The sequence below is a fragment of the Cololabis saira genome, chromosome 13, assembly GCF_033807715.1.
Source record: "Cololabis saira isolate AMF1-May2022 chromosome 13, fColSai1.1, whole genome shotgun sequence".
Lineage (NCBI taxonomy): Eukaryota > Metazoa > Chordata > Actinopteri > Beloniformes > Belonidae > Cololabis > Cololabis saira.
In genome coordinates this window covers 5,632,125-5,658,275 of record NC_084599.1, presented here as the reverse complement: position 1 = coordinate 5,658,275, position 26,151 = coordinate 5,632,125, and the positions used below count along the sequence as shown (strand labels likewise).

General features: G+C 51.1%; 1 protein-coding gene across 2 annotated transcripts in view; it reads right to left on the bottom strand.

Annotated features, from left to right (window-relative positions):
* arhgap39 (Rho GTPase activating protein 39) overlaps positions 1-20,108 on the bottom strand; it is a 63,834-nt gene extending 43,726 nt beyond the window's left edge. For both annotated transcript variants that reach the window (XM_061737453.1, XM_061737455.1), the window contains exons 1-2: positions 20,018-20,108; positions 7,691-8,101 (exon numbers count right to left, since the gene is read on the bottom strand). In XM_061737453.1, coding sequence (XP_061593437.1) covers positions 7,691-8,101; positions 20,018-20,028 — 422 coding nt within the window. In that variant the 5' untranslated portion in view covers positions 20,029-20,108. The remainder of the gene's footprint in view (positions 1-7,690; positions 8,102-20,017) is intronic.
* Between the last annotated feature and the right edge of the window lie 6,043 nt (positions 20,109-26,151).

Genomic DNA, 26,151 nt, shown 5'->3' with positions numbered 1-26,151 from the left:
ATTCTCAGCTGGAGCATTCCCTGCCATGCCCGCTGCCTTCGGTCCGCCCAGACGCCTTCCCCGGTTAAGCGGCCCAGTCCTGTTCCTCCTGATCTCACCAAGGTTCCCGCTGAGTACCACGACTTGGCAGTGGCCTTCAGTAAGGAACGCGCCTGCACCCTTCCTCCCCACCGACCTTATGACTGTGCCATTGAGCTCCGTCCTGACGCCCAACTTCCAGTGAGTCGCCTCTACAATCTCTCTCTACCTGAGAAGGGGGCTATGGACCGTTACATAAATGACTGTCTGGCTGAGGGTCTTATTCGCCCTTCCACATCTCCGGTGGGAGCAGGCTTCTTTTTCGTCAAGAAGAAGGGTGGGGATCTGAGGCCCTGCATAGACTACCGGCAGCTCAACAACATCACAATCAAGAACAAATACCCTCTCCCCCTCATGAGCTCCAACTTCGAACCCCTCGTTGGTGCTACCATCTTCACCAAGTTGGACCTCCGGAATGCGTACCACCTTGTGCGTATCCGTGAGGGGGATGAGTGGAAGACCGCCTTCAAAACCCCCCGTGGACACTACGAATATTTGGTCATGCCCTTTGGACTCACCAACGCACCCGCAGTCTTCCAGGCTCTTATGAATGACGTGCTCAGGGACATGCTAGAGGTATTCGTGGTCCTCTACCTGGATGACATCCTTGTGTTCTCCCGGGGCCTCCAGGAACATGTCCAGCATGTCCGCATGGTCATTCAACGCCTCTTGGAGAACCGCCTTTTCATTAAGGCTGAGAAGTGTGTCTTTCACTCACCTTCTGTGGAGTTCCTAGGACTCATTGTTGAGGATGGCTGCATTCGTCCTGACCCCCGCAAGGTTCAAGCAGTCGTCGACTGGCCTCAACCCACCACCCGCAGACAGCTCCAAGGTTTCCTAGGATTTGCAAACTTCTATCGCCGCTTTATTCGGAACTACAGCCGCATAGCTGCCCCCCTTACTCAACTCACCTCTACTCAACGTCCCTACATCTGGACACCTTCTGCCGACGCCGCCTTTACTGCCCTCAAGAAGCACTTCACCACAGCCCCAGTCCTCCTCCATCCTGACCCCTCCAGGCCTTTCATAGTGGAGGTAGACGCTTCAGAGGTAGGCATAGGGGGTGTCTTGTCCCAACGGTCAGCAGAGGACCAGAAGCTACACCCCTGTGCTTTCTTCTCCCGTCGGTTTAGTTCAGCAGAGGAGAACTACGATATCGGGAATAGAGAGCTGCTAGCCGTGGTGGCAGCCTTTGAGGAATGGCGCCACTGGCTTGAGGGCGTGGAGGAGCCCACAGTTGTCTGGTCTGATCACAAGAATCTAACCTTCATCCGGGCTGCCAAGCGCCTAAACTCTCGTCAGGCAAGATGGGCACAGTTCCTGGATAGGTTCAACTATATCCTTACCTACAGACCTGGCTCCAGTAACACTAAGGCTGATGCTTTGTCCCGACTCCACGCACCTGAGAAGTCCTCGTCCGAGCCTGAGCCCATTATCCCTGCTTCTCGTGTCATAGGGGTGGTCACGATGAACATCGAGGCAGAGGTCAAACGGGCCCAACATGCTGAACCCGGGCCGGACGACTGTCCTCCTCGCCGCCTCTTCGTTCCCCAGTCGGTGCGGTCTCAAGTGCTGCTGTGGGGCCATACCAGCAAGTTTGCTTGCCATCCCGGATTCCAACGGACCCTCTCCTTCCTGAGCCGGCGGTTTTGGTGGCCGTCCATGAGAGCTGACGTCCGGGAGTTTGTCGCTGCCTGTGCCACCTGCTCCAGAGCCAAGGCGTCACATCAGCCACCAGCTGGACTTCTACGTCCTCTTCCTGTGCCCAGTCGTCCTTGGTCTCACATCTCCTTGGACTTCGTGTCCGGGTTTCCCCCTTCCCATGGAAACACCGTCATTCTCACCGTAGTGGACCGGTTTTCCAAGGCTGTTCACCTGGTAGCACTTCCTAAGCTCCCGTCCTCGGCTGAGACGGCTGAACTCCTCACCCAGCATGTATTCCGGCTCCATGGACTTCCCAGTGACATTGTTTCTGACCGGGGGCCCCAATTCACGTCCCAGGTCTGGCGAGCCTTCTGTAGGGAGATCGGCGCCACTGTAAGCCTCTCCTCAGGGTACCACCCACAGACCAATGGCCAGGCGGAACGGACCAACCAGAGTTTGGAGTCTGCCCTTCGCTGCGTCTCTGCTCTCCATCCCACCTCCTGGAGCAAGGATCTACCCTGGGTGGAATACTCAATCAACACCCTGACCTGCTCCGCCACTGGGACGTCTCCGTTTGAGGCATCACTGGGTTACCAACCCCCACTCTTCTCTCTCCAGGAGTCTGAGGCCTCTGTCCCCTCTGTCCAGGCCAACTTCCGGCGATGTCGGCGGGTGTGGAAGGAGGTTCGCGCTGCCTTGGTACGCTCCAATAAGCGCTCCTGCCGTGGGGCCAACCGTCGCCGCACTCCGGCACCGGTGTACCAGGCCGGACAACAGGTCTACCTCTCCTCTGCCGATCTACCGCTCCAGGTATCCTCCAGGAAGCTGGCTCCGCGGTATGTCGGTCCCTTCGAGATTGACCACGTCCTGAGTCCAGCGGCTGTGCGTCTCAAGCTTCCGGTCTCCATGAAGCATGTGCATCCCGTGTTTCATGTGTCCAAGGTCAAGCCTGTCTCCTCAAGCCCTCTCATGCCCTCCGCCCCAGCCCCTCCGCCTCCTCAGATGGTCGACGGTCATCCCCAGTGGACTGTTAGAGGGCTGCTGAAGGTGCGGCGGCGGGGTCGTGGGTTCCAGTACCTGGCGGATTGGGTGGGTTACGGCCCAGAAGAACGCTGCTGGATCTCCAGGAAGCTCATCATGGATCCCTCTCTCCTGCGGGACTTCTACCGGGCTAACCCCGACGCTCCCGGACGGTCGCCAGGTGGCGCCCCTCGGAGGGGGGGTCCTGTTACGGCTCGCTCCTCTTCACCTTCACATCCACCCCTCCCCCCTCACTGATTGCTCCATGGCTCAGCCCAGCACACCTGATGTCCCTCACCAATCTTCACACCAGCCTGCCAATCTACAATCAACCACTGCCAGTATAAAGACCCAGTCTGCACTTCATTCCTCGCCAGAGCTTCACCTGTCTACACGTATGGTAAAGTACTACAGGCCAGCCTACAGTTTAGCTCTCTAAAGTTATAGCAGAACTATTTAGCCTCACAGCTATTGCTAAGCTGTTAGCTTCATGCAGTTGCAGCCTTTGTTTTTCTCCTGCTGTGGTTTTTTCACCACTGACCCCGTTCTTCTCTTCTCCTCAGTTCTCTGGATTTCTACGCTGAGCTGCGGTCACCTGCGGAGCCCACACCCCACTCCAACTTCCTCATCACTGCTTTTGGCCTCTTTAATAAATAAGCCCACGGGCTTCACCAAGCTTACGTCTCCTCGTTGCTGTGCGCTTGGGTCACACTCACTAGCCATAACAAAAATCATACAAAGCCAGGGAGGAGACTCTCCACGTCCCTCTGTGGCCGCGATCTGCCCACCAGGATCCCCACCGTTGGTCCATGGGTGGTCGGCCTATGTAAGGAGGGACCCACCACCTGGGCCCATTGGGTGTAGGCCTGGCCACAGGGTGCTCTACAACAAGCCCCCCCTTGTTATGCATAGTTATGCATAGTGATCAAAACAAGGAGATCCCAGATACAGATACCTGCCAGTTTCTTTCTATCTGAGGGGAGGTTTTTTCCCCACAGTTCCCTGGTGCTTGTTCAGGAGTTTTCATGCAATCTGTTGGTTTCTTTAGCCAAGTGATAATTGTTATTGATACTTTATTGGCTTGGTATTGATTGCACTACTTTGGAATAAAATTTGACTGAATTGTTGAAGAGTCTTAAGATGACATTTGTCAAGTCAGCTAAAGCCCTTGTGGTATAAACGTCAATGATTTAAATGACTGCTGAAGATAATAAGATAAAAAGTATTTCGGGTCAGTGGACCTTAGTGGATTACTATTATTTTAGTTTGCTTGAAAACTATGTTGAAGGAAGTTTCTGTTGAAGGTGCCAGCTTGGATGAAACAACAGAGCTGTTCTTCATCAGCTCACAATCCCTCTGTCTTTCCTACTGGGGAGTTTGTCAGACAGTCGGAGGGGGAGGAGGAAGAGGAGGAGGCAATGAAGGAAGAGCGGATGAGGAACAACAGAGGCCCTGGGGGAGGGGGAGTGTGAAATCGATTGCTGCATTGACCACCCGGTTTCCAGATACTTCACAGACTGATGGCAGCGCTCAGCAGGGTCTGTGTGAGTGTGTTTGTGGGTGTTAGTGTGTGTGTGTGTGTGTTCTCATTTGTCCAGGCCTCCTCCTCCTCACTTCTTCATCTGATCTCAGATTCCAGTCCTCTGCTGAATCTTATACATTTCAAGCTTGATGTCACTCTTGCATCAACATCTTTAAACAGAGAAAGTCCCAGGGAGATTTCGGGGGGGGTGTCGGGAGCACGTCTAACCGGGGGGGGGCGGGTCGCCCTGAGGCCGACCCAGGACATGCTAGAGGGAAAGCCCCGGAAAGCCTCTGGGCCTCTCTGCTTAGGCTGCCCCCTTCGGGAGAAGAGGAACTTGATGGAAAGATGGATTAAAAGAGCACTAAGTTATTTCTGTTGAATGTTGATAAACTTTTCAACAACAATTGCAGATTCAACCTACCACATGGTTTTATTGAATGTGCCGGTAGTACCGGCCCAGACGACAGACGCATGTGCCCCACTAGTGGCTCAGTTCCAGCGCTGGAAACCCCTACGTGGCCCAGCGGCGTCCCATAGATCAGGAACCAAACTTGAGTTTTGACATGTGTTGATGAGCCATGTGTGGGCGTGGCCCAGAGGAGCTCAGGCAGATCTCCTTGTGTCAAAGAAAACAGCACATATGGGCCTGGTTTGGGCCAAACATAAAATAATCAAAAGTTGCAGGAAAACTAATCCGTCGGTAACTTGTTTCCGTTGCTAATGGGATACAAGTCATTCATGTGAACATGTCCTGGGAAGCTCTGGGAGATGAGAGATGTTCTTATGTCAAAGACAATACGGCTGATTGTGCTGTTGCTATCCTAACAAACCACCACCGCCAGATCTGGGTTGGCCTGGGGGGTCCACAGCTGAAGCCTCGTTCAGTAGCAGCAGCAGCTTCCTTCAACCACAGCTGAAACCAGCCACAACAGCCAGCATCTGTGGACTCCTCCAGACCGACTAACCTGACCGCTAGTCACCCCCTGACCAGCTAAGTCTGCCCAGACCTTCACCGGGACCACGTCCTCACTGATGGCAATGGTACCGTTTTAGTCCGAGGCCCCCTCCCCCATCACACTAATGTAACACGTACTCTTAGATGTTTCCCTGCTTCAGCACACCGTGATACAAGGCGCTGTGTCATCAACATAGATGTGCAGACCTTGATGACAAGCTAATGACAGCCATTAATTAGAATCAGGTGTGTTAATGCAAGGCAACATCAATTGGCAGAGCAGGGGGTCCCGAGGACCGGAGTTGAGAACCCCTGCACTAATGTAACAGGTAGGTCTAGTTTTAGTCTGAGGACCCCTCCCCCATCACACTAATGTAACACGTAGGACTAGTTTTAGTCCGAGGACCCCTCCCCCATCGCACTAATGTAACACGTAGGACTAGTTTTAGTCCGAGGACCCCTCCCCCATCGCACTAATGTAACACGTAGGACTAGTTTTAGTCCGAGGACCCCTCCCCCATCACACTAATGTAACACGTAGGTCTAGTTTTAGTCTGAGGCCCCCTCCCCCATCACACTAATGTAACACGTAGGTCTAGTTTAGTCCGAGGACCCCTCCCCCATCACACTAATGTAACACGTAGGTCTAGTTTTAGTCCGAGGACCCCTCCCCCATCACACTAATGTAACACGTAGGTCTAGTTTAGTCCGAGGACCCCTCCCCCATCACACTAATGTAACACGTAGGTCTAGTTTAGTCCGAGGACCCCTCCCCCATCACACTAATGTAACACGTAGGTCTAGTTTTAGTCCGAGGACCCCTCCCCCATCACACTAATGTAACACGTAGGTCTAGTTTAGTCCGAGGACCCCTCCCCCATCACACTAATGTAACACGTAGGTCTAGTTTTAGTCCGAGGACCCCTCCCCCATCACACTAATGTAACACGTAGGGCTAGTTTTAGTCCGAGGACCCCTCCCCCATCACACTAATGTAACACGTAGGGCTAGTTTTAGTCTGAGGACCCCTCCCCCATCACACTAATGTAACACGTAGGTCTAGTTTTAGTCCGAGGACCCCTCCCCCATCACACTAATGTAACACGTAGGGCTAGTTTTAGTCCGAGGACCCCTCCCCCATCACACTAATGTAACACGTAGGTCTAGTTTTAGTCCGAGGACCCCTCCCCCATCACACTAATGTAACACGTAGGTCTAGTTTTAGTCTGAGGACCCCTCCCCCATCACACTAATGTAACACGTAGGGCTAGTTTTAGTCTGAGGACCCCTCCCCCATCACACTAATGTAACACGTAGGTCTAGTTTTAGTCCGAGGACCCCTCCCCCATCACACTAATGTAACACGTAGGACTAGTTTTAGTCCGAGGACCCCTCCCCCATCACACTAATGTAACACGTAGGTCTAGTTTTAGTCTGAGGACCCCTCCCCCATCACACTAATGTAACACGTAGGGCTAGTTTTAGTCTGAGGACCCCTCCCCCATCACACTAATGTAACACGTAGGTCTAGTTTAGTCCGAGGACCCCTCCCCCATCACACTAATGTAACACGTAGGTCTAGTTTTAGTCCGAGGACCCCTCCCCCATCACACTAATGTAACACGTAGGACTAGTTTTAGTCCGAGGACCCCTCCCCCATCACACTAATGTAACACGTAGGTCTAGTTTTAGTCCGAGGACCCCTCCCCCATCACACTAATGTAACACGTAGGTCTAGTTTAGTCCGAGGACCCCTCCCCCATCACACTAATGTAACACGTAGGACTAGTTTTAGTCCGAGGACCCCTCCCCCATCACACTAATGTAACACGTAGGACTAGTTTTAGTCCGAGGACCCCTCCCCCATCACACTAATGTAACACGTAGGTCTAGTTTTAGTCCGAGGACCCCTCCCCCATCACACTAATGTAACACGTAGGTCTAGTTTAGTCCGAGGACCCCTCCCCCATCACACTAATGTAACACGTAGGTCTAGTTTTAGTCCGAGGACCCCTCCCCCATCACACTAATGTAACACGTAGGACTAGTTTTAGTCCGAGGACCCCTCCCCCATCACACTAATGTAACACGTAGGTCTAGTTTAGTCCGAGGACCCCTCCCCCATCACACTAATGTAACACGTAGGTCTAGTTTTAGTCCGAGGCCCCCTCCCCCATCACACTAATGTAACACGTAGGTCTAGTTTTAGTCCGAGGACCCCTCCCCCATCACACTAATGTAACACGTAGGACTAGTTTTAGTCCGAGGCCCCCTCCCCCATCACACTAATGTAACACGTAGGACTAGTTTTAGTCCGAGGACCCCTCCCCCATCACACTAATGTAACACGTTGGTCTAGATTTAGCCTGAGGCCCCCTCCCCCATCAGGTGTAGATCAGTTTGAGGATCCTCTCCAGTGTCTTCAGGTGACTTGTGTTTACAGTTTGGGGGTTAGGGTACAGTCTCACCTGTCGGCCTCGTCTTTGTTGGCCTGTTTGTCGTCCGGGTCTACCGAGGACGACGTGCTTCCCTCTCTGCTGACCCCGCTGTTGCGTCCGGGGCTGTTGTCGGCAGAGACTCGCCCCCCTCCTACACCGGCGGGACGGGGGTTGGTGCCATCCGTGTGCTGCTTCAGAGTCTGCAGCTTGGCTAGCGGGATAATGTCGCATCCTTGAGGTCGGTGCCACACCGTCCGCTGGGTGGACGCGTTGTAGTAGTAGAAGCGGGAGGTGTTGGGATCAAACAGCTCCCACCACTGGTTGTCGCCGGTCCGTTTGATGTGAACTCCCTGAGGAGGGTCCCACACGCATTCGCCCGTCAGCAGGTTGGCGTACATGCGCTCCCTCGTCCGCGGCTCGATGATCTCCACCCACTCCAACCTGCATGGACAGAGTTCACAACTGTCATCGAAGTGAAGGGAAACTAAACTGCTCCCTGAAACTGACCGCTCAGCAAAAAACAAGTGAAGTGGTCTGAAAGAGGAGGAGATTTGGCAACGACACGCCTGCTTCAGCACCTTGAAACAGCCAGATGTGGACACCGTGGAGGGCCCACAAGTGTCTGTTATCTGAGGCATTTATCAAGGAGCTTTACTGCATCATGGCTGCCAAAGTGCTTTTGTGTCCTGGATGAACAGCCAGCAACATCTGCCAGCAACAAACCTGTCTGTGCTGTATAAGAAGTGTCTGAATTAGAGGCTGAGCTCCCTGCTGACTCTGCAGACACCAGCATTTTCAAATTAACTGCACACTTTTAATCCAATGATGGCAGGACACTCCAAACTAATCTGAAGACTTGACAGAAAAACTGCAATTTTATCCCAGCAGAGGGGCAGGAGGATCACCACCAACCGCAACATCGCTCACGTAGTACGCGAGGAGAGTGCGTCGTACCAGCAGTGACCGATAGGGGGCAGTAAGCAGAGCAACAGTTGGAAAAGTGATTAAATATTTAGTAGTAGCGGTAGTAGCAGTAGCAGATTAGAACAACAAACAAGTTAACATGACAACATTGGATGACAAGGAGATTATAACATTTCTTTGGTTGAGATCTCGGCAAAGGAAACAGCGCCAGCGACCTCCGCGTTGTCACTTGTGGCCAGCTGGTATCAGACCGGGACCAGCTGGTATCAGACAGGAACCAGCTGGTATCAGACTGGGACCAGCACCACTCGCGGCCAGAGCCAGAACTGCAGGTCGCTACGCGTTCAGTGTCTTTTTGAGAACGTGCACATTGACGCGTCAAATGAACGCAGGGCACACTTTGGCGGCCATGATGCGTACGCGGTCTGAACTGCAAGTATATCCCAGGCTTAAGACACCTGAAACGAGGATGTTTGCACAGATTTTAAGGACTATAAACATGATAATGTAAGATAAGTCTGCTACACTAAAAAAGCTAACGGTGACTGAAACAAAGTGGGCGTGTCCCAGCCGGTTTCCCAGACCTGCAGGTTCTGCACATTTACAACATGGGGCCCTCCAGTAAGAGGACAAAGGGAATGAAACGCTGTGATTTTGGAGGTCTTGGTGTTTGAAGATCCATGTTTCATAAGAGATGAACATCACAGAGCTGGGCGCCGGTTGGCGCTCACAGTTACTCCACACTAGAGCGGTAATCAGTGCTGTGTACCACCCCGTGTACCACTTTAAACTGAATTAAGCAGTGACGTGCACACAGGGAGGTTTAATTAACCAATTTGAGTATGGACTCCCAGGTATCCTCCAATAGGGGGAGCCCTCAGTCCTTCTCCCATGCTGCTTTGAGTTTATCTGTGGGGGCACTCCTAAGATCCAGCAACATGCCATAGAAAGCTGAAATGAGCCCCTTTTTAAGTGGGTCTGTGGCAAGAACTTTGTCAACTATGGTCAAGCCTATTGATGCACCAGGGCTGGGTGTCTGGGAAAGAACAAAATGTGTAGCCTGAAGATACCTGAAAATATTTGACATTGGAAGGCTGAATTTCCTGCTCTTTTTCCTTTTGTCAGAGAGTCATTTATAGCTGATATGTCGCATCTTTTGCATTTCACATAACCTACTGGTCCATTATTTTGATTATTTACACGATCAAAACCTTTCCACACCTCGGACAAAGTAGTTTGTGCTCCGTGGACCCGGGCAGAGATCTTCAGCTCCAATCCACACACTTGGCAGATGGCATTTCTGTGCTCGACATCCAACTTTTTAAAACCGAACCACGTCTAAATCACAGATGAGCTCGTTCTGGTCCGTGCGGCCACTTTCACAGAGACAGGTGCGATGACATCATCGACGGTAGAGCACAAGTCCTGCCTCGGCCAGATTTATATCGTTTCCACCATCACACCATGTATAACGCACAGCCCTAATACATTGTTTGGAGAACAGGGGGGCCCACCAACCCCTGAACCCATTCGAATGCTGGGGTTGGCACAGAGGAATTGTCTAGTTCAGGGATTTTGTGATTAACATTTATTGCATTTGTTGCATATGGCATGTTTTGTTTTGGCGGCACAATTCTATTTCGTACTATTTTTCTTATAAAAAAAGAAAAAGAAAAAGGTGCATGTTTTCCCATCATTCCTCTGGCCGCGCCGCCCCGCACACAACACATCACATCTCGTGATAGTCATCCTAAAGTTCTGAATCCTCTGATATTGTGGACTATGACTTCCCAGAAATCCCTGAGACACTTCTAAAGTCTTGCTGCATTCCTTGTAGATGTGGGCTTTTTGTTTTTGAGTGACAAACATTCAGAGCGCAGCAGCTGCAGGAACTGAAACGGGCCTGGATATCCATCACCGCCATCCCTGGAAGAACTTTTCAGAGCAGAGAAAAACACCACCGTAGCTTCACGGAGACACTCTGGACGGGAAAACCGGCAGGAACGTGGCCTCGGTCCAGAAAGAAGAGCAACAGTCGATCAGAATCAGATGGGAGTACGAAACGTGGCTGAAGTACATCTAAATCCCATGATCCTCTCTGACCTGAGCAGTGACTGACGGCACCGACAGTCCGGCCCGTACTTCATCATCTGGAGAAGATCCGGCCCTGACAGTCCTGACGGCCGATGGATCAATACTCCAGCGAGGCTGCAGCCCAGCACACGCTCAGTTACTGAAGTGTGGTGATGATCCGAGGCAGCAGATAGAGCTGCTCTGAAGCCCCTGAACAGAGAGCCGGGTCTCCGGTACCGCACCAGGAAACACTGAAGCTCCTCGCCAGGACTTTGAGGACTTGGAGCTGCGGGTGCAGACGTTGGTCCAGTTTCTACGCCGACCTTTCAGTGTAGTCACAGAAACACCTCCTTAAGTGAGTGGAGAAAACTCCTTCTCCCATTTTTAATGGTCCATGTTCAGTAAATTATCATTATTACTACTTTCTTATTTCAACGAGTCTTTAACTCAAGTGTACTAACTTTGCTTCCTTCACGCATTTTTCTATTTGCAGTTCCAGCTGGCTCAGTGTCTGGGGTCCTGGAGATGCCCCTCCTGTCCTGCTCAACTAGGCCTGTGTTGAAAAAAATCAATTTTCCGATTCTAAATCGATTCTCATATTCCTAAAAATCGATTCGTATGTCTAAAGATCGATATTTTTGAATTTTTTTTTCTCATCATTACATTTTTGCCCGGTGAACTTTAATCCCAGTAGTCAGGTCATTTAATTCATACATGCGCGTGTCCAGCGTTGAAGCGTTAACAAAGCGCTGGTTTTGAAAACTCCTGAACTAAATTAACTTTTCTTTCGAGAAAATGCTGGATATTTCAGCTTAAATTTCTAAATGTTGTATGAGTTCAATTATTAGTGGTGACAGAATAAATTAAGACAAGCTAAAATGATTTGTTTACTGCATGAGCTGTGGCAATTTCTTTCTTTTTTATCACTTTAAATGCGTATTGAAAGGCCAGTTATTTATTTCTTAGTTATTTCACAATAATTATTGTGAAATTATTATTTCACTAGTTATTTTACAGTCATATAATTCAGGCAACAGCTCAAAAAACATTTTTAATAACACTAACCCAAATCAATATCGGATCAAATCGAATCCTGATAATCGATTCTGAATCTTAAGAATCGGAATGGAATTGATTCTTGATCTTTGAATGGATCCCCAGCTCTATGCTCAACGGCTCCTCGTCTGTTGGTTTGCTAGGTCCGCTGGCAGCGGGCTAACCCTGGGCCCGGTCCGCTGCGTGGAGCTGGCGGAGGGTCCTGGCAGAGCCGCGACCGGGCCGGGGGAGAAAGAGGCGCTTCATCGGCTGTCAGGCCCGATGATCGTCAAGCGGGGCAGAACCGAGCGGGAGCACACAGAGATCCGGAGCGGAGATAGTGGGATTAGTGGGATCTCAATGGCTGGTCTGTGGGTCTGACCCAGTTTAGGTGGCGGGTTTCCCCTCCGCGCTCTCTGGAGACTGTCTGTGCAGCCGTGCACTCAGCGACCCGCCAACGCAAACACAACTGTGGAGCCGGGTTCTCCAGAAACCCCACACATGCCGGGCCTGCTGGGACAAGGATCAGGAGAACCGCTCATACTGACTCCGGCGTTACTGAAGTCCAGGACCACGGCCCAAACCGCCCAGAGCTCTTCTGATCAACGTGGGCGGGTCTGAGGCCCGGCTGCAGGCGCCGACCCAGATCATCCCATCACACAAATCAGATATCTAAGTTCTTCTCTCTGAGCGAACAAAGCAGGCTGCTTGGACCCGGTTGAGACCGGTTCCTCTGAAACTAAACCCCACAGCGAGAAGAGGACGCGGCGTGCCACAAAACAGCTGAGCTCAGATTGTAACCGCGTGGAGATGTTCACCAACCATCAGAAGTTCTGGAGACCGGGTCCCATTGTGGGCTCCACAAACCCAGACCAGCACCAGAAACAGGATTCCAGGGAAAACCACTCCCGGTTCTGTTTCCATCTCAGGACCAAGGCCAGCCGAGCCAGAGCTGTCCCGAGGCAGCAGTCTCGTCTCGGTTCTGACTGGATGACCACGGCTCAGGGATGAAAACGCTCCCTGGCGCTTGCTGATGATGTCACCGATAACATGGCGTTCCCAGACGAAGCCTGAGGTGCTCAGGTCTGAAAAAAACGAGACACTAAAAGAAGCGTAGCCGCTTGAAGTTTCTCTCACTCTCATTTTTTATGTGGAAGCGTGATCTGACAGGGTATCTTCATCTGTCAAATCATCCTACCTGCCAATATCTATGTGAAATAAGTGTGATTTGATGGGTTTTTTTCTTCCGCCGAAGTCGTACACATAGATCTATGTGGAAGCACATTCTGACTTCCTGCTGTCAAATTGTCTATTTGCATGAAAAAGCATTTGGAAAAAAAAGAAACTGAGATAAAAGAAACGGGGATGGTACGGTAGTATTTTCTGCCGAGGTGAAGTATCATTTCATCCTACGGGTAGGACGATTCGCGGAGGTAGGACATCTCGGCAGAACACCGGCTTGGGTGTACATGGATCTATAAGTCTGATATGCGATGACATTAAAAGTATGACATGTATCTGGCTTCATTTCACCACCTCACCACCTGCGTCGCCAGTTCCCCATATCTTCAAAATGTTCGTTCACTAGTGACTCTGTTTACTCTGCAGTCACATTTGCTCACGCGGGTCACATGACCACCGCCAGGTCTGAGTCAGAGGCTGATCTGACATCCAGGGATAAAAACAGCGTCTAATCGAATGCTCAGCGACTGAAATAAGCGACGTAATTCCAGCCAGTTAGATGACATCACAGGTCGTCTGTGACAGACACGCCCAGCAGCGCTCAGATTAGCGTAGCCCATGCTAACCTATCATGCTAATGCATGATAGGTTACTAACTAACTAACTAACTAACTAACTAACTATGCAACCCTAAACCAGTCCACCTACCCTCAGAATTCACTACCGAAAGATCTGGAACGAAGCCTGTTGGCAGTAGGCCCGCTTAGCTAGCTGCTGGTTAATGGCGCTTTTCCACTAGTACCTACTCAGCCCGACTCTCCTCCACTCGGTTTGGTTCTTTTCCACCAGGGGTCTAACGTGTCGAGTAGATACTTTTCTGTAACTATTCTGCCGAGGTTCTAAGCTGCTGAGTCAGCTGTATCTGACATCATCACACTACAGGCCACCGATTGGTCGTGGGGTTGGAGTCAGACGTCTGAGTCAGGAGGAGGAAATCAGTGAAAGAGAAGAAGGGTCTGGGTCGACCTGGAAGCTCCAGCGTAGCTGACGCTTGTCTGGGTTTGTCTGGACGGGTGGACGTCTGAGGTTTAGCTGAAATCAGTCGCTCTGACGCTTCACTCGTGTTTAAAAACACACTCCCATCTGAAGCTATAAACATCTGCAGCACCGGAAACACCTGGAAACACCTGTAAATGCCTGAAATGCCTAGAAACGCCTGGAAACGCCTGACCTTTAGACGTTTACTGTTCTGTGCACAACTGTAACATCAAATTACTTTCCACAGACGCACATCCTGCCCCAGACCCGCCCGGTCTCTGATCAACTCCTACTCCTCAGGTATTTCATGTCTTCCCGGGAGGCTCCTCCTCCCTGCAGTCTTCCCTCGGCACCACGTTCATCGTGGTCGTCCTTGTCCTCCCCTCCGGTTTGCTCTGCTCTGCTGAGCAGCTTCCAGCAGCACCACGCTGTCGCTGGAATCAAGATTAAGCTGCTTCATCTGGAGCTCCCAGAGGTTACGTGAAGGTGGGAGGGAGGCGGCGCCGTGCCTTCAGCACATGGAGGTGGAAACCACCAGACCATGTGATCACCGCTCGTCTCTCTCGGGGGGGCGGCACCGTCTCATCCAGGCGGGAGAAGAAGAACCGGACAAGCTCTCTGTCACCGGTGGGTCTGGACTAGCAGGTCTGGACCGGCAGGTCTACACTGACAGGTCTGTACCGGCAGAGCTGGACTGGCAGGTCTACACTGACAGGTCTGTACCAGCAGGTCTACACCGGCAGGTCTGGACTGGCAGGTCTGGACCAGCGGGTCTACACTGGCAGGTCTGTACCGGCAGAGCTGGACCGGCAGGTGACCCGGTAAGACCCGACTCCAGGGTTTTCCTCATGGGGGGGTCCTGCTGGGGATGGTTTCAGACCTGCTGGGACGGTGGTGGTGGGTAGTGGTGGGTAGTAGTGGTGGGTAGTAGTGGTGGTGGGTAATAATAATAATAATAATAATAATAATAATAATAATAATAATAATAATAATAATAATAATAATAATAATGACTTGGTTTTATATAGCTTCCTTCAAGGCACCCAGAGCGCTTTACAAAGATCATTATTCATTCATACACATTCTCACCGGTGGTGGTAGCTACGTTTGTAGCCACAGCTGCCCTGCAGACTGACGCCAAACGGCCCTTCCGACCACCACCAAACATTCATACACATTCAAACAGATTCACACGGGGCAAGGTGGGTAAGGTGTCTTGTCCAAGGACTCTACGACAGCAAACTGGGACAGAGCGGGATTCGATTCGATAGTAGTGGTGGTGGGTAGTGGTGGATAGTAGTGGGTAGTGGTGGTGGTTCGGGGTGGTGGGTAGTAGTGGTGGGTGGTGGTGGGTAGTGGTGGTGGGTGGTGGTGGGTAGTGGTGGTGGGTGGTGGTGGGTAGTGGTTAGTAATGGTGGTGGTTCGGGTGGTGGGTAGTGGTGGTGGGTAGTGGTGGTGGTTCGGGTGGTTGGTAGTGGTGGTGGGTAGTGGTGGTGGGTAGTTGTGGTGGGTGGTGGTGGGTAGTTGTGGTGGGTGGTGGTGGGTAGTGGTTCGGGGTGGTGGGTAGTTGTGGTGGGTGGTGGTGGGTAGTGGTTCGGGGTGGTGGGTAGTTGTGGTGGGTGGTGGTGGGTAGTGGTTAGTAGTGGTGGTGGGTAGTGGTGGTGGTTCGGGTGGTGGGTAGTGGTGGTGGGTAGTGGTTAGTAGTGGTGGTGGTTCGGGGTGGTGGGTAGTGGTGGTGGTTAGTGGTGGTGGTTACTGGTGGGTGGTGGTGGGTAGTGGTTCGGGGTGGTGGGTAGTGGTGGTGGTTAGCGGTGGTGGTGGGTAGTAGTAGTGCTGGGTGGTGGTGGTTCGGGGTGGTGGGTAGTAGTGGTGGGTGGTGGTGGGTAGTGGTGGTGGTTCGGGGTGGTGGGTAGTGGTGGTAGCGGTGGGTAGCAGTGGGTAGCGGCGGGTAGTTGTGGTTAGTAGTGGTTAGTAGTCGGTAGTGGTGGGTAGCAGTGGGTACCGGTGGTTAGTAGTGGGTAGTAGTGGGTAGTTGTGGTTAGTAGTGGTTAGTAGTCGGTAGTGGTGGGTAGGAGTGGGTAGTGGTGGGTAGCGGTGGGTAGCAGTGGGTAGCGGTGGGTAGCGGTGGGTAGTTGTGGTTAGTAGTCGGTAGTGGTGGGTAGCGGTGGGTAGTAGTCGGTAGTGGTGGGTAGTGGTGGGTAGCGGTGGTTAGTAGTCGGTAGTGGTGGGTAGTGGTGGGTAGCGGTGGTTAGTAGTCGGTAGTGGTGGGTAGTAGTGGGTAGTATTGGGTAGTGGTGGGTAGTTGTGGTTAGTAGTCGGTAGTGGTGGGTAGTGGTGGGAAGCAGTGGGTAGCGGTGGGTAGCGGTGGTTAGTAGTGGGTAGTGGTCGGTAGTGGTGGGTAGTAGTGGTGGATAGTAGTGGTGGGTAGTGAGTAGCGGTGGGTAGTAGGGGTTAGTAGTGGGTAGTGGTGGGTAGTGGTGGGTAGTAGTGGTTAGTAGTGGATAGCGGTGGGTAGTTGTGGTTAGTAGTCGGTAGTAGTAGGTAGCGGTGGGTAGCGGTGGGTAGTGGTGGATAGCAGTGGGTAGCGGTGGGTAGTGGTGGGTAGTGTTGGGTAGTGGTGGGTAGCAGTGGGTAGCGGTGGGTAGTGTTGGGTAGTGGTGGGTAGCAGTGGGTAGCGGTGGGTAGCAGTGGGTAGCGGTGGGTAGTGGTTAGTAGTGGTGGGTAGTGGTGTTTGTGGGTAGTCGTGGTGGTGGGTTGTGGTGGTGGGTAGTAGTGGGTAGTGGTGGGTAGGAGTGGGTAGTGGTGGGTAGCGGTGGGTAGCGGCGGGTAGTTGTGGTTAGTAGTCGGTAGTGGTGGGTAGGAGTGGGTAGTGGTGGGTAGCGGTGGGTAGCAGTGGGTAGCGGCGGGTAGTTGTGGTTAGTAGTGGTTAGTAGTCGGTAGTGGTGGGTAGCAGTGGGTACCGGTGGTTAGTAGTGGGTAGTAGTGGGTAGTTGTGGTTAGTAGTGGTTAGTAGTCGGTAGTGGTGGGTAGGAGTGGGTAGTGGTGGGTAGCGGTGGGTAGCAGTGGGTAGCGGTGGGTAGCGGTGGGTAGTTGTGGTTAGTAGTCGGTAGTGGTGGGTAGCGGTGGGTAGTAGTCGGTAGTGGTGGGTAGTGGTGGGTAGCGGTGGTTAGTAGTCGGTAGTGGTGGGTAGTGGTGGGTAGCGGTGGTTAGTAGTCGGTAGTGGTGGGTAGTAGTGGGTAGTATTGGGTAGTGGTGGGTAGTTGTGGTTAGTAGTCGGTAGTGGTGGGTAGTGGTGGGAAGCAGTGGGTAGCGGTGGGTAGCGGTGGTTAGTAGTGGGTAGTGGTCGGTAGTGGTGGGTAGTAGTGGTGGATAGTAGTGGTGGGTAGTGAGTAGCGGTGGGTAGTAGGGGTTAGTAGTGGGTAGTGGTGGGTAGTGGTGGGTAGTAGTGGTTAGTAGTGGATAGCGGTGGGTAGTTGTGGTTAGTAGTCGGTAGTAGTAGGTAGCGGTGGGTAGCGGTGGGTAGTGGTGGATAGCAGTGGGTAGCGGTGGGTAGTGGTGGGTAGTGTTGGGTAGTGGTGGGTAGCAGTGGGTAGCGGTGGGTAGTGTTGGGTAGTGGTGGGTAGCAGTGGGTAGCGGTGGGTAGCAGTGGGTAGCGGTGGGTAGTGGTTAGTAGTGGTGGGTAGTGGTGTTTGTGGGTAGTCGTGGTGGTGGGTTGTGGTGGTGGGTAGTAGTGGGTAGTGGTGGGTAGGAGTGGGTAGTGGTGGGTAGCGGTGGGTAGCAGTGGGTAGCGGCGGGTAGTTGTGGTTAGTAGTCGGTAGTGGTGGGTAGGAGTGGGTAGTGGTGGGTAGCGGTGGGTAGCGGTGGGTAGTTGTGGTTAGTAGTCGGTAGTGGTGGGTAGCGGTGGGTAGCGGTGGTTAGTAGTCGGTAGTGGTGGGTAGTGGTGGGTAGCGGTGGTTAGTAGTCGGTAGTGGTGGGTAGTGGTGGGTAGTAGTGGGTAGTAGTGGGTAGTGGTGGGTAGCAGTGGGTAGTTGTGGTTAGTAGTCGGTAGTGGTGGGTAGCAGTGGGTAGCGGTGGGTAGCGGTGGTTAGTAGTGGGTAGTGGTCGGTAGTGGTGGGTAGTAGTGATGGATAGTAGTGGTGGGTAGTGAGTAGCGGTGGGTAGTAGGGGTTAGTAGTGGGTAGTGGTGGGTAGTAGTGGTTAGTAGTGGATAGCGGTGGGTAGTTGTGGTTAGTAGTCGGTAGTAGTGGGTAGCGGTGGGTAGTGGTGGATAGCAGTGGGTAGCGGTGGGTAGTGGTGGGTAGTGTTGGGTAGTGGTGGGTAGCAGTTGGTAGCGGTGGGTAGTGGTGGGTAGTGTTGGGTAGTGGTGGGTAGCAGTGGGTAGCGGTGGGTAGCAGTGGGTAGTGGTTAGTAGTGGTGGGTAGTGGTGGGTAGCGATGGGTAGTGGTGGGTAGCAGTGGGTAGCGGTGGGTAGTGGTGGGTAGCGGTGGGTAGTGGTGGGTAGCAGTGGGTAGCGGTGGGTAGTGGTGGGTAGTGGTGGGTAGCGATGGGTAGCGATGGGTAGTGGTTAGTAGTGGTGGGTAGTGGTGGGTAGCAGTGGGTAGTGGTGGGTAGTGGTTAGTAGTGGTGGGTAGTGGTGGGTAGCAGTGGGTAGTAGTGGGGGGGTAGTGGTGGGTAGTGGTTAGTAGTGGTGGGTAGTAGTAGTGGGTAGTAGTGGCTGGTAGTGGTTAGTAGTGGTGGGTAGTGGTTAGTAGTGGTGGGTAGTAGTAGTGGCTGGTAGTGGTTAGTAGTGGTGGGTAGTGGGTAGTGGTGGGTAGCAGTGGGTAGCGGTGGGTATTGGTTAGTAGTAGTGGGTAGTGGTGGGTAGCAGTGGGTAGTGGTTAGTAGTGGTGGGTAGTGGTTAGTAGTGGTGGGTAGTGGTGGGTAGCAGTGGGTAGTTGCTAGTAGTGGTGGATAGTAGTGGTGGGTAGTAGTGGGCAGTGGTGGGTATTGGTTAGTAGTAGTGGGTAGTGGTGGGTAGCAGTGGGTAGCGGTGGGTAGTGGTGGGTAGTGGTTAGTAGTGGTGGGTAGTGGTGGGTAGCAGTGGGTAGTAGTGGGGGGTAGTAGTAGTGGGTAGTAGTGGTGGGTAGTGGTTAGTAGTGGTGGGTAGTGGTGGGTAGCAGTGGGTAGTTGCTAGTAGTGGTGGATAGTAGTGGTGGGTAGTAGTGGGCAGTGGTGGGTATTGGTTAGTAGTAGTGGGTAGTGGTGGGTTGTAGTGGGTAGCGGTGGTTAGTAGTGGTGGGTAGTGGTGGGTAGTGGTTAGTAGTGGTGGGTAGTGGTGGGTAGTGGTTAGTAGTGGTGGGTAGCAGTGGGTAGTAGTGGTCAGTAGTGGGCAGTGGTGGGTAGTGGTTAGTAGTAGTGGGTAGTGGTTTGTAGTGGTTAGTAGTGGTGGGTAGTAGTGGGTAGTAGTGGGTAATAGTGGGTAGTAGTGGGCAGTGGTGGGTAGTGGTTAGTAGTGGTAGCCCCCCCCCCCCCCCCCCCCCCCCCCGGCACTGACGGACCCAGTGGACCCAAACTCCTGCAAGATCCCCCCAAAACCTCCAGGTATAAAGATACTGGACTGGGGATTTAAACACTTTAGATTTCTGTCTGAGATAAATAACCTGAGGGACACGTGTCCCGTGGGGGGGTAGGGGGTCCATCATCTCCATCATCCCCACCCAGGAGGAGAGAGATGCTGGGAGGACCCAGATCACGTGACCGTAGCCTCGTCCCAAACATACGATCTGCTGCCGCCATCATCAGGTGAGAGAGCAGGGGGGGGGGGGGGGGGGGGGGGGGGGGGGGGCATTCCGCGAACCCGACAGGTGCATCACCATCACCACCATCATCATCATCATCATCATCCCCATCATCACCATCATCCTCCTCCTCAACACGGCTCCCGCACCAGTCCCCCCGCATGTTTTCACCACTAAACGCATTGAGGGAGCGAGGGAGCGCGTGTTTGCGGAGCCCGCAGCGCCGCCGCTCCCGCGGCTCCGCTCCCGCCTCGCTTTGATGCTGATGCGGGCCCGCACCCCCCGCGGGCCCGCGGCCCCTCGGCCGCCTCGCCCCGCGGACACTCACCTGTCCGCCATGTTCCCGCCGCCTGCTACCAGCCGCGCTCCGCGGAGGCTCCGTCTGCCATGTTCCAGGGATGCGGCACCGCAGTCCGTCACTCCCTCTGCAAGCGCGGCAACCACCTGCACTGCCGCGCCGCTTCCGGACAGATCTTCACAATAAAAGCCCGGTACAACAGGCTGGCAGTGAGAGCCGCAGACTGAGCAAGAAGAACTGGACAAGCTCTCCGTGACGTCATAGGTTTCTGAAAAGACCTGACAAGCAGAGTAAGCCGTTGCTTAGTAGTGATGCTAATTACCATTACTTTACATTCTTTCTTATTAAATAATACTACTACTGCCACTACTACTATTACTACTGCTGCTGCTATTACTATTATTACCACTATTACTACTACTACTAGCCTACTACTGTCTACTACCACTAATACTACTACTACCACCACTACGCTACTACTATTATTACTACAACTACCACTACTACTGCTGCTTCTACTACTATTACCACCACTACTACTACTACTACTACTACTGCTACTATTACCACCACTACTGCTACTATTACCACCACTACTACTACTACTACTACTACTGCTGCTATTACCATTATTACCACTACTACTACTACTACTAGCCTACTACTGTCTACTACCACTACACTACTACTGCTACTACTACTACTACTACACTACTACTATTATTACTACCACTACTACTACACTACTACTATTATTACTACTACTACTATGCTGCTACTACTACTACTACTACTATTATTACTACTACTACTACTACTACTGTCATTTAGCAGACGCTTTTATCCAAAGCTTCTCACACCTGAGAGAACAACACAAGCACAAATCCCCCAGGAGGTCCAGCTGGATCAGAGCTGGCCAGACGGCTGAGAGTCCAGTTGGACACAGCTGCTGCCATGCCAGGGCTAGTATTCTTTTTTTCTTCGCCCAGTCCCTTTTATACAAGAAAGCTACATCTAAAAAGTCACCATCATACGATCATCTTGTTATAAGTGAAGCTTTCTCAGTGCTGAGTCCTGCAAACAGCTGGATCTTCTAACTCATTCTGATGAGCAGAGAAGTTTACCAGTCCTAACGTCTTCATTTTACGTTTCACTCCTCTCATTTTGTATGATGTGGTGGAAACAAAATCCCCTCATACGGTTACCATGGATGAGACCAAACCCAGACTGTAAATATGTTTATTTCTGTAATTATATATCTGTAAAGTTGGACATTTTAGGATGGAGGTCAATGGAGATTGGTTTGCTAGTGGTCACCAGAGGAACTGCAGGTCTGATCCAGACCCTGGTGGTCAGTAGAGGAACTGCAGGTCTGGATCAGACCCTGGTGGTCAGTAGAGGAACTGCAGGTCTGGATCAGACCCTGGTGGTCAGTAGAGGAACTGCAGGTCTGGATCCAGACCCTGGTGGTCAGTAGAGGAACTGCAGGTCTGGATCAGACCCTGGTGGTCAGTAGAGGAACTGCAGGTCTGGATCAGACCCTGGTGGTCAGTAGAGGACCTGCAGGTCTGATCCAGACCCTGGTGGTCAGTAGAGGAACTGCAGATCTGGATCAGACCCTGGTGGTCAGTAGAGGAACTGCAGATCTGGATCAGACCCTGGTGGTCAGTAGAGGAACTGCATTTTCTGTTACTTCCTGCTTCAAACACAACACTGATTCAATTCAGATTCAAAATCCGAATGACTTCATCATCCCTGAAGGGAAATAAACTATTAATTATTGAGTTTAATAAGCAGCAGAACCAGCTGAGTAGGTGCTTCTGATGGCAGCAGCCACGTCTGTCGGGGTCCGTGAGCTTTTTCTCTCAGGTGGAACTCTGACCTCACGGGACGCTGTTGACGAGGAACATCGAATCTCGGACTTCACCTGCAAATCCAACACACACCTGTATCAACATTAGGGCTCGTCGGCTACTTAGACTCTGATCCATCATAGAAAAAAAGCGATTTTTCGATTCTAAATCGATTCTCATATTAATTCCTAAAAATCGATTCGTATGACATAAGATCTTTCTTTTTTTCATCATTACATTACAACTTTTGGTGTTTTTTTGTTTATGCCCAAAAAAGGAACGTTTTGTTGGACACGAGAATAACTGGTGCCATGTTTTTGCCTTTAAATATGTTTAAAAGTATGAAAACATTAAAGTTTTCAGTTATAACTGCATAAATTGTCTATATTTCTTTGCTTTATTGACTGTCTTGGGGTTACATTTGCACAAAATGCTAAAAACCAAATTCTCAACAATGGGAAAAAATAAAACTGATTTCATCCGTCCCTGTTTCCTCCCTGGATCTGTTTGATCATTCTGACCCACGATGTTTCTGAAAGCAGTTCTATCAGCATTCTGGGAGCTGATTGGTCCTTACAGCATCATTAGCTGCAATACTTGCTGTTGAATCTCAATATAATACTAGTATTCATATGTTGCATAACTACACAGTCATATAATTCATGCAACAGCTGAAAAAACAGTTTTAATAACACTAACCCAAATCAATATTGGAACACAATCGAATCGGATCGAATCAAAGCGTGATAATCGATTCTGAATCTTAAGAATCAGAATAGAATTGATTGTTGACATTTGAATCGACCCCCACAATAATAGGATACAGAAGAACGTGGACGTTAATGCAGAAGCACATCTGCTTCCTCTCCTGACAGCATCAGACGGGTGTCAGTGGTTCCAGATGACGTGAGGATGACGTCCTCCACAGACACGGCTCCACTTTTATTTTCAGCAGGAACATCCTGTCGGAGGTGTGTGCAGCTTGACGCCTGTGGTCAGAGAGATTTCCATGCTAGTGTTAAATGACACAGGATGTGTGGAGGCTGAGGATCCGTGAGAGCAGCAGCCGCCCACCGGGAACGGGTCCAAGGCTCCGGGAGAACGGCGTCATGACGCCGTCCGGATGCCGATGACGACCCCCCCCCCATCATGGTTGCATCAGGAGAACATGACCTCTGGGAGACTCTGACGTTAGAGACGTCATTGTGCTGGAGCCCAATGGAACCAGTCCATGCAGAACCAGTTCATCCAAAACCAGTTCATCCAGAACCAGTTCATCCAGAACCAGTCCATGCAGAACCAGTTCATCCAGAACCAGTCCATGCAGAACCAGTTCATAGAGAACCAGTTCATAGAGAACCAGTTCATAGAGAACCAGTCCATGCAGAACCAGTTAATGAGGAGGTCACTGATCCAGAAGAGAATCTACTTTGCTGCAATGTCACAAAGAAAAGGACATATTTGAGAAAGTGTGTGTGTGTGTGTGTGTGTGTGTGTGTGTGTGTGTGTGTGTGTGTGTGTGTGTGTGTGTGTGTGTGTGTGTGTGTGTGTGTGTGTGTGTGTGTGTGTGTGTGTGTGTGTGTGTGTGGCAGTGTAGCTTCCATCAGAACTTGGGGGGTGTTCAACTTTTCCAGAGAGTTTCTTTTTTTTTTGTATTTTGACATTCCAGAATACTTTTCTTTTTTCTACATAATATATATACAGTACGTACCAGTAAAAATAACAAATACAGTAAATATAAACAGACACAGCAGACAGGGTCATCTAGAGCAAAGGAATTATAGGAGTATAGTCGGGTTGGAGTAGCGGCTTTGGCTTAGGCTCCTTTCGTGTCCATAACAGTCTTCCTATGATAATCCCTTGTTCATGTAGCATTTACATACACCACGTTCTTCCATATATCCTCAGACAGTTAACAAACATCCTTATAACATGTCATCCCAAATCCAAGTAATGTCTCCATTTCCTCCAGTACTTGTTTCCCTTGTCTTATTCATGTCTGAGGGAGAACGTTAGTTGATCCATTTTGTGGATTTCTTTAACTATTTCTATCCAATTCTGAAATGTTTGGACACTCCTGTCACAGCCATTTCCTGGTTATTGCCTTTTTACTACTTGCTATCAGTATTTTTAGTAAATACTTATCTTGTTTGTCCAGCGGTCCAGCCCAATCCAGAGTGAGTTTCACGGCCAATCACATTGCGCCTAGCGCTGCCCACTAAAGTTGTTGGGGGGGTACCAAAGCTCGGGCCACATCTGTGCTGCAAGCAGTAAGAAGTTTGATTGGTTGTTCGTGATATTTAGTTCCATTCAATTCAGAAATACTATGTTGGTCTCTGAAAGGAAATGAATCCATCGCGTGACGAAGGCCCATCAGAACCAGCAGCGGCGCGGCGCTGCTGCGTGAGCCGGGGACCAACCATCTCACTTCCATGCAGAACTAAGATGCAGTTCCTGGACTGGCCACTAGAGGCTGAATTTAAAAGTCGGTCAGCCTCCTTCCACCTCCAGGTTAAGATGTCCACCTTTAGAGCCGTGGGAGGTACCAAGCCGAAAAATCAGAGCAGCACGGAGGATTAAGACAAAGATTTCATTTCATTTCATTTCATTTCATTTATTCCATTCATGGTATATATTCTTAATAATGTTGTACAAAATCAACCATGGGAGACCCCCCTAACTGACACATGAGGGAATCATGTAGAACACAAGAGGGGGAGCTAGAATATCTACTACAAAAAACACTATACTTATCTATATAGTACTAAACAGTAACCCGTGGGCGAATTAATCTAAACAACCAAAGTCCCCAAATAAAGGAAAAAAACAGGAACCTAAACCCTCCATCCATTTTCTATACACGCTTTATCCTTTGCAGGGTCACGAGGGTCTGCTGGAGTCTGTCCCAGCTAATTACAGGTGAGAGGCAGGGGTTACACCCTGGACAGGTCACCAGTCCATCAATCAATCAATTACTTTATTTGTCCCCAAGGGGGCGATTAGTTTCGCGACAGGAGAAGCAAGGCCACATATATACAAACAACCAGATACACTCACACTCACACCTACAGGCAATTTAGAATGATCAATTGACCTACTAAGCATGTTTTTGGACTGTGGGAGGAAGTCGGAGTAACCGGAGAGAACCCACGCAGTTAACCGGAGAGAACCCACGCAGGCACGGGGAGAACATGCAAACTCCACACAGAAAGATCCTGCCGGGCCTGGGAGTCGAACCAGGAACCTTCTTGCTGTGAGGCAACAGTGCTAACCACCAAGCCACCGTACTGCCAAACCTAAACCTAAACCTTGGTCTTCAGGCCGACCACACCGTTGAGGACACAGCTGGACAGTCGAGGCAGAGACACGAGGAGATGTCCAGAGGGTCATGACCCTCGGCATCTGCGTGGAAGGGGCTCCTGCACACGAGGAGCCTCGCTGGAGTTGGAGCTCTCGTTATCCCGTGACTGGGATGGCGATCAGAGGAAAGCGGAGACAGACCTTTCTGCACTTTGGTGTTTGCGACACAGTCCAACCTTTCTTCTTGTGTCACGCAAATGGCGTCGTCCCATAATGCACCTTGTGTTAGAAACAGGTGCAGTTTTTCTGAAGAAGTCAACTTGACAAGAACCCAGATACCCCTGAAGACAGGAGGGCCTGTCTCCAGGGGTATCTGGGTTACCCCTTGGGTTACCCCTGGAGGACATGGCTAACACAGGCTCACAGTTGCGTAGCTGGTCTCCATCCTTGGACCCTTCCAGGCCGAGTTACAGCCGGCAGAGCCGTCTGGGAGATTTGCGAGGCCCTGTGCGAAATGGCTGGGGGGGGCTCTCGCACGCTCACTACGCTCACGTGCGCGAAATTTTTTGGTTTTTCGGGTCGGATCGGGTGTCTATATGCGCAATTTTAACTCTCCAATTACCAAAATACTGGATACCTTCCCCTGCCTCATCATCATCTCTTGCCTCGACGCTGCTTGAGACCCGGTCGGATCGGTGATTTTTGTAACAAAATTATCAAACGAGCCTTTCAGAGAGGCATTAAACTCCTCCATTTTCTTTAGTTTTTTTCTTTTTTCCATCCCCTGATGGAAATTTCCTGAATCTGTCTCGTTCTCTCGACATTGTGTGACAGTTTGTTCACACTCCACCCGTCTGGATCAGAGCAGCTTGTGTCTGCGCTTGGTCTGATCAGTTGTGTTGAACAACAGACACGCGCATCATTGCACATATATTTATTGATATGCACAGACTAGTACACATTTAGGTCTGTAATGGAACGTGACTGTTGATATTTATAAGGGAAAGAAGG